At 44.7% G+C, this 12,902-nt stretch overlaps 1 protein-coding gene across 7 annotated transcripts in view; it reads right to left on the reverse strand.

Annotated features, from left to right (window-relative positions):
• The window catches only part of TRAPPC9 (trafficking protein particle complex subunit 9), a 427,690-nt gene that overhangs the window by 157,011 nt on the left and 257,777 nt on the right, over positions 1–12,902 (reverse strand). For all 7 annotated transcript variants that reach the window (XM_080939655.1, XM_080939654.1, XM_080939652.1 and 4 more), the window contains one exon: positions 4,836–4,978. In XM_080939655.1, coding sequence (XP_080795781.1) covers positions 4,836–4,978 — 143 coding nt within the window. The remainder of the gene's footprint in view (positions 1–4,835; positions 4,979–12,902) is intronic.

Consider the following 12,902-nt stretch of genomic DNA (forward strand, 5'->3'; position numbering starts at 1 on the left):
ACATGCCAGAACACACATGTAGAGCCAGGGAAGAGCCTTCATGAGGAATTTCTTGTCTTCCAGCTTGTTGGGGCAGTCTCCCTCCATGTTTCTGCTGCTGTTCTACATACTCCACGGTACGTACCTGTACGTATACCTAACCCACGAGCTTCCAGCTGGTTCACACGCTTCCATCTCAATGCAGAGAGGGTGCGGTCACAGGTGTGACGCACAGGATCCAGCATTTTACTTGGATTCCAGGGATCAAATTTAATCATCTGGCTTCCGCAGTAAAAGCTTGTACCCATTTGCATCATCTAGCCAGCCCAAACATAAGGTTTCAGTTTTCATGAAATTAATTATTTATCAACATTTCATTTTACAGTTAGCAAGTTCTGGGTCCATCCTAGAAATCTTTGGCCCCAAGTCAGGAGGCTGCTTTTCTATGTATGTCTCCTTTGAAAAGAAAGAAAAGGCTCTGCAGTTCTTCATAAATCTGACTTCATATCCCGCTAAAAGTCAATGCTGAAACATTCGTTCAGGTCCACTTATGTCTTGTCATACTTGGGTACACTGACCTCTAGTCTACATTGGTACCAACAACACTCTCTTGATAACTAACTACATCTTTCCATAAGTCTTAAGATCACACACCCAATTCTTCTAACTTTGTTCCTTTAGGTCAAGGACTGTTGCCTCCTCTGGTTCTGGCCTATTTCAAAATATTTTTTAATGACTTGCAAGTGTCTGTTTTAAAATGACAGTGTCAATAAACACTGTTAAGATCTTGATTGGGATTGCCTTGAGTTTAGACGATGTAGGGGAAACTGAACTCTTGACAAGAACCAGCCCTTCTGACCACAGCGCCCACCCTCCACCAGGTATTCAAGTCTCTTCACCATGTTCTGACACTGGAATGAAAATCACATCTACAACTTTATCCCTGGGGTTTCTGTTTGGGTCTTATCAAAACATTATTTTCAATTTTAACCTTTAAATATCCAACTGTTTGCTGCTACTGAACAGGAACGTAGCTGACTGAGTGAACTGAGCGATAGCAGACATGGGGGTAGAGACAGTTCTTACCATCCATTTCTGGCTTTTACATCTTTAATAATTTTGAACTTTTTAAAATGTTACTGCCCTATATGACTGGCAGGGACATAGAGGAAGGCTCACAGAGGACAATTTTCCTGACTCCTTTTCATGGAGAGACTTTCAGGCTTGTCCTGAAGTAACAGTAACCCTAAGTTACTAACAAAAACCCAGCAGTGAGAGTTTTCCCCTTCGTCTTGCTGATGAGACAATGGCAAAGGTTGATTTTCCTTCAGTGCTTAAAACTAAATGTACCTCTAGGATAAACTGGAGTTGCTGGCGCTATACTGTGCCTTACATATAGCTAAAACTGATTTTGTATTTTGTTGTCCAGCTCAGCCTTTGAAAGCTTGAGGCTGCTGGCCTAAAGTTCCTTTCTTCCTGGGCTGCTGGCCTAAAGTTCCTTTCTTCCTGGGATGTGGTGTCTCTGCAAAGTCGCAGCATGTTGAGGCTGGGGTCAGGAGGGACTCCTCCCTTCCTGCTTTCTAAATTCGAGGCCTTGAAGGTTGTGCTTGAGTTCTTGAAAGCCTTCACTATTTACTGGAGACGTCTCCTGGGCCCACAGCGTGCTTTGTGGGAACTTTCTAATAGAAAGTCTCTCCACACACACTATTCTTCTGGCGTCAGTTCTAGTAATCTGTCACTTTCCTCCTTCAAACATTGGTACATTTTGCGTAAGTTGTCAAGCTCGCTGGGAGTGCTACACTATTCTCTTACATTTAAAACACGGAGCATATATAAAACCCCCAGAATGCTGCCACATCTTTCATTCCTTCTACTTGCAATCTGTGTTTCCCCTCTCATTGCCCTAGTTATGATTAATTCCATTATTAATCTCTTTAAAGTATCAGCTTTTGGGGCTACTGAATCCACAAATTCTTTTCCACTCCCCATTTTACCGACATACACTCTTCTCTGTAATTTCTATTCACTCTGGGAGTGCTGAGCTCTTCCCTGGGTTTCAGGAGCCACACTACTGATGTCAAGCCATCCGTTTCTAGTGTAGGCATTCATTTTCCCATAAGGGCAGTTAGGTGAGCTGGTTAAGAAAGTCTAGATTGGTTACAGCTTTCCTGTGGGCTTTGTTCTACCGTGTCTACCGGCCATACCGTTCCTCCAGGAAGAATGCTTATACGGTCGGCTCTGCTGTGTTACTGTCTCTCCCCTTCGTGTGCCAGTTTACTTTGAAACTATGTTTTTAGGTGTACGCTTAGGACTGTTATATGCAACTGAGAACTCAATTCTTCAACCATTACAAAGGTTCCCATCTCTCTCTTCTGAAAGGCCCCATGTTTAATATGAACAAATCCATATTGACTTGCACATTTGATGCCCATTTCTTGTAAGACCCATAGCATCTCGCTGTCTTACAGGGTCTGGAAAGCTCTGCTGTCAAATGCAGTACTGGATCTGTCTGCACTGGGGCAGCTTTGACAGACATCAGGTCTGCGCCGCTTTTCTCCTCTCGGCCATTCACTCTAGTTCTCCCCCCCCCCCCAGCCTGGGGGAGCTCAGGCCTTTTCTGTTTACCCACTTGTCGAATGTTCCATTGCTCTGTGGCCCCTGTGTGTAGATTTGTGTTCCTACCCCATGCTAATTCTGTGTGACAAGCTCCTATCAAACTGATCAAAGGCAAGAAGTTGCTCTGTCTGCCCCTTTTCCCAGAGACTGTACAATGCATGGGGCATTTGGGGTGCTGGCTGGACACAGGACAGAAGTGCTCCCATGGATCTGACTTATGATGTGTTAGACAAACGAGGAAAGCATGGGACAAGGACACACATGCACGCTCTCTCTCTCTCTCTCTCTCTCTCTCTCTCTCTCTCTCTCTCTCTCTCTCTCTCCTACTAGAAGCATCTATAGGAATGTTAACATAGATCTCAAAGGCAAACAGATGTTTTCCAAAGGATTACATAAATGAATGGTAGTTAAATAAAAGGAACACTTTTAGGAGAAAGATGCAGCGGAAACCCCTAGAAGTGACCTACCTGCCTTGACAAAGGCTCAGGCTGTAGGGTTGAGTAGTTATTATTGAACTTGGAATAAATACAGGGAGAAGCAGGAAGAAAGAGGTCTGTCTTGGTCAGAGGAGGGACTCTGAATGTGGTCCCCTCATTAATGGATTTTTCTGAGTCAGGTTGGAGCTAGAGACAAGTAGACTCGAGCCAGGGGCCCAAATGATCAACTCTCCATGAAGTTAAGGATACGCAGGGGCCAGAGTGATCCCCAAAAAAGTAAAATTCCATCCCAGGATTTCGTGATCAGTTAGATTTAGAGATAATGGAAAAGGAAGCTCAGAAGTGAACTCTCAAACCCAAGAGCTGGGAAGAGAAATACCCTAGCCAAAAAGAAGAGAGCCTGGAGGCCACAGGCCGGTAACAAAGACCAAAGTGATACTTCAGTCAACAGCCAAGTCCACTTCCACCTTAAGTTACCATTTACACCTACAGAGGCCATGATGTAGCAGCCACATGTCAGAGAGGCACAAAGGAGAACTGTGACAAGCTGTGCCACATCTAAGAAATCCTGATGGGCAACAGCAACAGAAGAGGCTGGAAAGGCAGACACGATGCAGCAGAACCTAACACCAGCTGTCAGCACGCTAGCCAGATCTGCCCTAAAGGCAGGAGCTCTAAAGCTTTAGACAAATTCAAACAGAGACCACCTTGGCAGTGAGGACAAAAAAAAAAAAAAAAAACCCAAAGTGATAGATGATGAAAAGAGATGCTAAAAGGCCCAGATAAGCCATTAATTCTTGTTGAAGCCTTTCTCTGGTGGCTGGGAGGAAAGTAAGCTAGATCCGTTTAAAGGGATTCTTCTGTCAGCACAATACCTCTATTTTACCATAGAGAATAAATGGGAGGAGCACATAGCACAGGCCAGGGTGCTCTTTCTGAGACCCAAAGACATGCAGGTGTTAGTCCTGACTGCTGTTTTGCTGGATTAAACACACACAGTCCTGACCTAGCCTACCATCTCTGCAAATATGCCTGCTCATGCACATACACTCACACACATACACACACACACACACACACACACACACACACACACACACATACACACACACACACTCCTGCTAGAAGCATCTATAGAAATGCTAACATAGATCTCAAAGGCAAGCAGATGTTTTCCTGAGCCTGGCAATCTGGTGGAGTTCAGTGAAAGTGTGTCCAAACTCCAGGGGCTGCACATGTGTGCGGAAGCCTCGAAAGTGGCCTTAGGGCTCCTGGGAAGCATTGGGGTCACCTTATAGCCTGAGTGTGGGATGAGGAACTGTCACCTTCCACCTTAAAGGAAAACAACAGCCCTTTTTGCCACATGTGACCTGGAAGTAGACAAACCCACCCTTCTCTGTCCTGAAAAGATCAGGCTGGAGGAACTGGTGGGGGGGGACAATTTCCTGTGCAGAATGAGCCGATATTGTGCTGAGCTAGAAGGTCCTTGTGGTGCTGGGCAGTGAGCCCTGGGACAAAGCATTCATCTCTCCAGTCACAGGAGCATCACAGAGAACAAGGCCGGGTTCCTCCAGGAGTTCCAAATATAAGCAAAGCTATACGCAGAGTCCAGATTGAAGAAAGGGGAAGTCAGACCAGAGAGAAGCACCTGTCCCGGGTGGCCCCACACAGGAACTGCCAGCACAACATCCCAGCCAGCCCACTAACACCAAGGACCACTGACCTGCCAAAGGCATGGCTCTGCTGAGCAGTGAGACAGGATAACCAGTATCATGAGACACCCCCCATCCCCAGCCTGGTTACCTGGTTGCTGGAAGTGTGCTGACTCTGGTAAAAAACACAGAGGGCTCAACTTCCACGTGTAGTCCCAGGGAGAGGTTCCTGTAATACCCTTCCACATGGCCTGGGCCTCCAGAGTACTTGAAGTTCAGGACAGCTTCCAGAGTCTAAAAAGTTAAAACAAAGACCAAATCAGTACCCACAAGTATATGAGGTACCTAAGACTAAAGATGGATACGCATAAGAAGTAAGTCCTTCGGAACTGTGATACCAGCCTCAAAGTCCTGCAGGACCCTGAAGGAGGAACAGCTTTAGCAGGCCTGCGGCCCTTCACACAGTGGAATACCAAGGATAGAGGACATGCAATAGAGAAAAGTTGACACCTCCCATGCCCCCCCCCCCAAACTCAGTACATGGCAACTGTGCAGGGATCTGTAGCCTGTGGGACACAGGGAGTAGCCATGGTAACAAGAAATCTTGGCCCAGCTAACTCCTGACTAAAATGATGGAACCTTCCCCAGCACTTCTCAAACAGGTGTAGACAACAGGGGCCCACAGGGCAAACCTAGCCGACGTTTGATTCTGTGGGGCTGGGACCAGAGAACTAACTGCACTGACTTTCTTACAGGAAATAAAACAAAACAAAATAGAATCGGAAACTTCCCATGGCTGGCCAAGTCAGAAGCATGCATGATACAGTCTAACTTTGCTCTTAAGGGCCGGAGAGATGGCTCAGTAGTTAAGAATGTGAATTGCTCTTCCAGAGGACCTGAGTTCAGTTCCTAGCACCCATGTCTGGTGACTCACATCTACCTGTAACTCTAGTTCCAGGGACTCTAAACATCCTCTCTGGATCCCTCAGACACCTGAACTAACTCTCCCCTTTTCCTTTCCCCTCCCCCATCCTCTCCCCCTCCCCACCCCCTCTCCCCCAACACATTTATTAATAATAAACTTTGCAGATAGAACTTAGAGGAAAGCATGCAGGCAAATCTCCCTGCCTCCCTGAGCACAGTAACAAAAGCACAGGAGACAGGGAAAAGCCAGAAAGGGGGGTACATGGGTGAATAATAGAATGGATGCAAGGCCAATAATGTCCCTAATACATGTCCATTATATGTCAAGGAAGAACAGAGAAGGCTCCCCGCACACCTGGACTTTTCGGAAGCAGCAATGCAAACACATGTTGGGCATCGTGTGTGAGCTTAGCACTGGCACTGCTGTGTTGGGGCCTCCAAGCACGTGCTAAGGCACTGGAGTCTATGCTCACTGTCCACTGACCAGTGTGACAGGAAGCCATGTTTCTGAGAGGCTAGAAGGAGGTGCCTATACTTAGCTCTTGTCTTAGTTAGGAGTACTAACTAAGTAGTGTTGATGAAACACCATGACCAGAGCAACTTGGGGAAGAAAGGGTTTATTTGGCTTATGTTTCCATATCATAGTCTATCACTGAAGGAGGTCAGGACAGGAACTCAAACAAGGCAGGAACCTGGAGGCAGGAGCTGATGCAGGGCCATGGAGGAGTGCTGCTTACTGGCTTGCTCCCCATGGCTTTCTCAATCTACTTTCTTACAGAATCCAAGACTACCTGCCCAGGGGTGCCCCAACCCACATGGGGGAGGCTCCCATAACAATCACTAATTAAGAAAATGTCCTACAGGCCTCCCTATAGCCATCTTCTTGAGGCATTTTCTCAATTGAGGTTCTGTCCTCTCCAGTGATTCTAACTTGTGTCATGTCTACACAACACTATCCAGACCTCCTCCCTCAGATCCCACAGTCACCCAGCACGGTACACTCAGCCTACACCGACTGCTTCTGCTGACCCACTTTCGTTGCAACAAGGAGACAGACATAGCCTTTAGGCTTTTTAAAACTCAAAAGAGACTACATTCATGCACCTGCTATCAGAAAGAAGACGAGTTGAGGGGAGGCAGTTGGCAGTCTATGCAGCCTGGCCGGGTGGAAGGAGAGAAGCTGGGGGCACCAGCTGATATCCAGTTTGTCACCATGAATCTGGGGCATTGAACCTCATCTTGCCATTCTCAGCCTGAGCCCACCAACAAGTAAATAGTGACATCAACTATACCGACCTCCTTAGACTTCCATGAAGAATCAGGAAGGAACTACATAGTAAGTAAATTATTTTCCTGCTATGCAACCTAACCCACTGGCAACAGGGCTTAGAACAGAAGAAATGAGCATGTATACCATTTATTGTTGAACTTTAAAAATTGGACTTATTTTGGAGGAAAAAGAAATCTTTGAGCCAAAGGATGATGATTTACTGAGAGAAAATATCACTCCCAAAGTCACCATCTTAATCTTCCCAGGGCACAGGTTCTTAGCATTCTATGTCACTCCATTGACAAAGGATCACCAGAGATGAACAGAAGGTTCATCTGCAGAAACTTGTCTTCCCAAAAGAAACCTGCCCACTTCGACATCCCACCGCCCCCGTCGTGGTCCCTGCAATATTCGTGCGTGCGCTCTCTATGTAGTTGACCTCTCTGGGAGCCTTGGGTAACAGGTGATGGGCTTATTTCATTTGTCAAAATCCTCTTGGGGTTCAATCTGCTGGAGTTTGTACCCAGTTGCCCCCCTTTTAAAGGCTAAGCAGTGCTCCCCTGTGTGGGCTGGCTGCCTGGTGCATCATGAATGGGTCTGAGACTTGCTCCCACCTCATCCTAGTGAAAATGTTGCTATGACCAGGGGCATGAAAATGCCGCTGCCTTGCTTTCATCTCTTTGGGGGCATGCAGAGGGTAAAATTTCTGCGTGATACATTTACTCTGCACTCACTTTCTGAGGGGTCACCAGGTTCCTCGCCACAGCAATACCCCACTTGACCCTTCAGCCTGCACACACATGGCTCTGGATTTTGCTCACCGATACTCATTTCCACTTTTGTTATAGCTGTCCTATGGGGTGACGCCATGTTTCACGGCAGCGTGGGTTAATGTAGACCTGTTCTCTCCTCCTCTCGTCAGTCCATTGTGTATCTTCCTTGGACTGCGGTCCATTCAAGTCCTCGGTCCCATGTTCGTAAGCTCACAGTTCCCTTGATTTTCATCACTCACCCTGTCTCCATGTCCACATATGGAGGTCATTCAAGCTTGTGAGACCAACAATGCTATTCATGATGCTCTCTACGCACTTAAGTATCTCTCTTCCTGAGTGCCCAGAGCAACCCAAACCTCCTCTTTACTAACAAAGTACTTGATGAAACAGGTGTCTTTTCTAAACTTGACACTCATATTTTGGACTCACAGAAACCCAAATTCTCTTTCCACTCCCATCAGCCTGAATCACAGATAGATACATCATCTCCAGAGAGCCAAAGGCTTTTTGCAAACATGTCCTAGATCCCTTGAAATCACAAAAAGGGTCTTCTGTCAATTCTGAGCCCAAATGACACTAGCTAGCTGGTAAGATCTCTCTCTCTCTCTCTCTCTCTCTCTCTCTCTCTCTCTCTCTCTCTCTCTCTGATCATTTCAGAGCTTCCCAAGACTCCTTTGAATGTGAGGATCTGGGCATGGCCTCTGATTTCAGAAGGACCAGTTAGTGCATGGGTATAGGTATAAACCGGTACATGAGCAAACAGGAGAAGCCATCAACCGGCAGAAGTGTGGCTCCTTGCTCTCCAATGAAGCAACCACAAGCCAACTTTAAAACCACCTCTGGAGCAGACTGTGGGAGAAATCACCCAGGGGTGAGCAAAAAGTACACAAGGAAATAACTGTCAAGTGCCAGGGAACAAGGAAGAAATAGCCTGCTCCGATTTTCTTGAAATTGGCTGTTTCTTTACTCTGTAGAAAACCAAAGAAAGGATATAATTATGGGAGAGATATCTAAGTTATGAAAATCGAGCACAGAAAGGGTTTTGTGAAATTGAGTACTGCAGCCTTTCCTCCTAGTGATTAAAAGGAGAAGAAAGAAAGAAAAGGCAGCCTCGGCCTGGTAAAATTAGAGTATTTTAATGAAACTCTAAAGCGGGCTGACAGGCAAAGTCACAGGATGTCCAGTATGGTGGAGAAGACAGCCGTCCCTCCTGGAGACTATATGGCCCCTACCCAGAGCACCTTCTCCTCCCCTTGAGAGAAGGCTTACAGAAGGTTGCATTGAGCAAGCAATGAAAGACAGAGTTTTTGTTTTCAAAGCATAGTACAACTGATTTTTCAAGCTGTAAGAGGTTTTAATTTTTAAGATTTATTTACTTTGTGTATATGAGTACACTGTCGCTGTCCTCAGACATACCAGAAGAGGCCATCAGATCCCATTACAGATGGTTGTGAGCCACCATGTAGTTGCTGGGAATTGAACTCAGGACATCTGGAAGAACAGCCTTGCCTACACACACACACACACACACACACAGAGAGAGAGAGAGAGAGAGAGAGAGAGAGAGAGAGAGAGAGAGAGAGGCACATAGCTCTTAACTTCTGGCTGCTTTTTATTGACCACCTGTATATGTAAAACAACAACAACAACAACCTAGCCTTAACGATCTGTGAACTGTACCTATAAGAAGGAAGGTGCTGTCCACATAGGCAAGTGTCTTTTTTTCCCTCTCCTGCTGTTGTCATAAAATACCCTGACCAAAGCAACATAAGGGAGAAATTGTTTGTATACCAATTCCATGTTACAGTCTAATCACTGAGGGAAATTAAGGCAATAGGAATGTGAAGCTGCTAGTTACACTCGCAGTCATGAGGAGAGAGTGATGAACGAATGCAGAATTCCCAGCTGTCAAGGCCTGGCCATCTGGATTTGGTCCACAAAGTCCACATGACAGAGAAGAGAACCAACTTTTGTTAAGTATCCTTTGACTTCCACTTCCATTCCATGCTCCTCTCTCTCTCTCTCACTCTCTCTCTCTCTCTCTCTCTCTCTCTCTCTCTCTCTCTCTCTCTCTCTCTCACTCTCTCTCTCATACACACACAGACACATACACACAACACACACACACACATACATGACAGAGGAAAACATCTAAAGTGACCTTTGACCTCCATGCCTACACACACACACAGAGGCACACATGCACTATAAAAAAAGTCCCATCTTTGTATCAGACCAGTGTTTATTAAATTGCTGAAATCAAAGAGTTTATAAGAAAAACATTTTAAGGCTCGTATGTCTCATAAATTTAATTGTAAATGACCCTAACAAAGTACTATGAATCAAATTTACATCACTCATCATAACGACTAGTCTTAGCAATGCAAGGAGGGTTTAATCTTTGTGCATACACTCATGATGGTCTCTCACTATACTGACAAATTATCAACAGGAAGGAAAAGTAAGTCACATGATCAGCGGAAAAGGCAGATACAACATTCAAAACCCATCTGCAATTTTAAAACCTTTTGAGCAAATAACACATGGAAAAGAAGAGTTTATGAAATGTACCATTAAAACCTTAGTGAAAATCCATGTTTTCTGGTAAGTGACTAAATATTGCTACCAAACACTTAGAAACAATGATAATGTGTTCAATTTCAACGTGAATCAACAAACACATGTATGGAAAGTAGTGAAGCCATTTGGAGACAAAGTCTGCTGGAATGCTCACAAATTGCTGGTGGCAAAGCAGCACAATTGCTCTGAAAAAAACAGTTGAGTGGTTTTATGTAAATTTAAGTCTGCAATCCTCATATTACTATTGGACAATAAACTCCTATCACAAAAAATAAAGGCGTATATCCACGTGGTATGAAAATGTCTGTGGGAACTTTATTCACAACGGCTCTAAACTGGAATAACCAGTGTGCAGTAAGGAATGGGTAGATGGATAAAGAGTGTGTCTGTTAATCTTACTTAAGCTTACTCAGCTGTGAAATGGGCCAGGGAGCAGTGCTGATGGCGTGGATGACCCACAAGCACATGGACACTAGAAAAGCTGATCTTTTTCTCAATAAGGAGACCAGGGTTGCTTGGGATGAGAGACAGAGGAAGAGTTGGCTGTAAAGGAGCCAAGAACATTTTCTGGGATCATCAGGTATTCTGCATTCTGGTGGTAGAGATGGCCATCCATTCAGGCTGAAGTTTGTGAGATTGCACTGAACAGAATGTAAGATGCACTCAGTAACCTGGATTTTGGACACTGATGTTATTAAGGGGCACACAATCATTTGTAAACATCTAAAGAATGTTTAATGCTGACCATGTTGAAGTGGGACAGCCATGGAATCTACAGGAGTATTAGGTAGAGCCTAGGAGTCTCAAAAGAGTGAGCCTGTGATTGACAGTAATTAAAACTGCATATAACCTTAAAAAAGGCTTTGTGCTTCTCTAGTTCAATATCCTTGTCTGAGTGTTCCGACAGATATTGCCTGAGATTTTGATCAGCTCTTATCAGAACTGTTATTGTTCATTTTGTATTACTAATCTAATGTTCCACAGTCTCTAATATAACTGAAGCTATTATAAGAGAAAAACAACCAGCTTCAAATATATCCTCACCAATTTAAAAGTATAAGCAGGTCTCTAATTTCTGAAGACCCCAATTGAACCTGTCACCAAAGATTTGTACTGTGATATGACAAAGGATCAATAGTTGGGATGTGGTACACAAATACCCAGGACCAGCCACAGGCTAGGGTTCATTCTTGCCACCAGACCAGGACAGAGGTTACCAGGGGTCAGGCAAACCTACTAATGGAAGCCATACCATTACTTTCTAGTTAATTAGCACTTTTGGCCAAAATCTCTCTTCAGTGTTAATTATGCCTTAAAGATACCAAGCAGCTACAAATTAAACAGCACATCCTTGATAATGTGGGAATTGGTTGGAACGACAGCAACCTTCAACACAGTCCAGTCCAGGAGACCCAGAGAACCTGTGGTAGCTGAGAAGAGCTGGGACCTGGAGTGCAGAAACAGGTGGGAGAATGGCCAGGGGCTATCTGCAGGCCAAGTGAATATTTTAGTGCTGGTCCCAAGGAAAGGAAGCAGGTTAGAGGCTGAAGGACCAAAGTAGTCCTCAGCCATGCCTTGGTGGTGAGCAGTAAAGACTACACTGTCATTCAGGGGCTGACATCCTGCAAACCACAGCAGAGCAGTCAGCAGCATCTGTGTGCCCTGCATTTCCCTACACTTTAGGAGCCAGGGCTGAGGTGTGCCTCAGTGTCACACAATTTACCTGACACTTACAGGCCTTAGTTCCATCCTTAATACAAACAAAACAAAAAAATAAGCCCTCTGAAAGCAGGATAATTTACCCAAATTTTGACAATTAAAATACCCTCAGCGTTACATGACATTCCTCTCGTTATGAAAACTTCACGTCTTTTTGTACACCTGGGGCATTATTATGTCTTTCTGTGAATTACTCCTTCAGAGTCTTCTAGCTGTATCTCTTGAACTGTCTCTTCCTTACAGACTCCCAGCAATTTTGTTATATTAAGAACTGCTTTGTAAAGATCATGTCACTGGATAAACTCAGTTTGCTGCCGCGGTTCTAACACTGTTGTCTTTGAAATTGCCTTTACTTTGTTCCTCTTCTACTGACTCGGACCAGAAAAATCAATCGATGGGAATAACAACTCCAAAAATAGACCCATACTGCCACACGTAATTGGTTTTGACCAAGGGCAAAGACAATCCAATGATCAAATTAATTTTTGATGACGATGATGGCCAGACACCTGGACAGAGGCTGTAAGATAAACAACCCAGGCTACATTCTCTCTGCATACTGGGCAGGAGCACACGTACTTCAAGAGACTCGGGGACACCTTTGCGTAGACAGGAAGCTCACAGAAAACCCAAAAGATATTGCACACTGATGGAAAACATCTTTTTTGTAGGTGGATTTTTCAAGAAAGGATTTCTCTATGTGGCCATAAATATCCTGGAACTCACTCTATAGACTAGGCTGGCCTTGAACTCAAGAGACACGTCTATCTCTCTCCTGGGTGTTGGGATTAAAGGCATATGCCATCAGGAAAATATCATGTTATCTCATGAAAATATTAAAAGAAACAATTTCTTATCAGACAAATCTCAAGCAGTTATAATATGAAAGTTTTGCATTATATCCAGGCTCTCAACTGGATTGGCATGCCAGTATCTAGAATGTTCTCTCTTT

The sequence above is a fragment of the Micromys minutus genome, assembly GCF_963924665.1.
Source record: "Micromys minutus genome assembly, chromosome: 27".
In the NCBI taxonomy this organism is placed as follows: domain Eukaryota; kingdom Metazoa; phylum Chordata; class Mammalia; order Rodentia; family Muridae; genus Micromys; species Micromys minutus.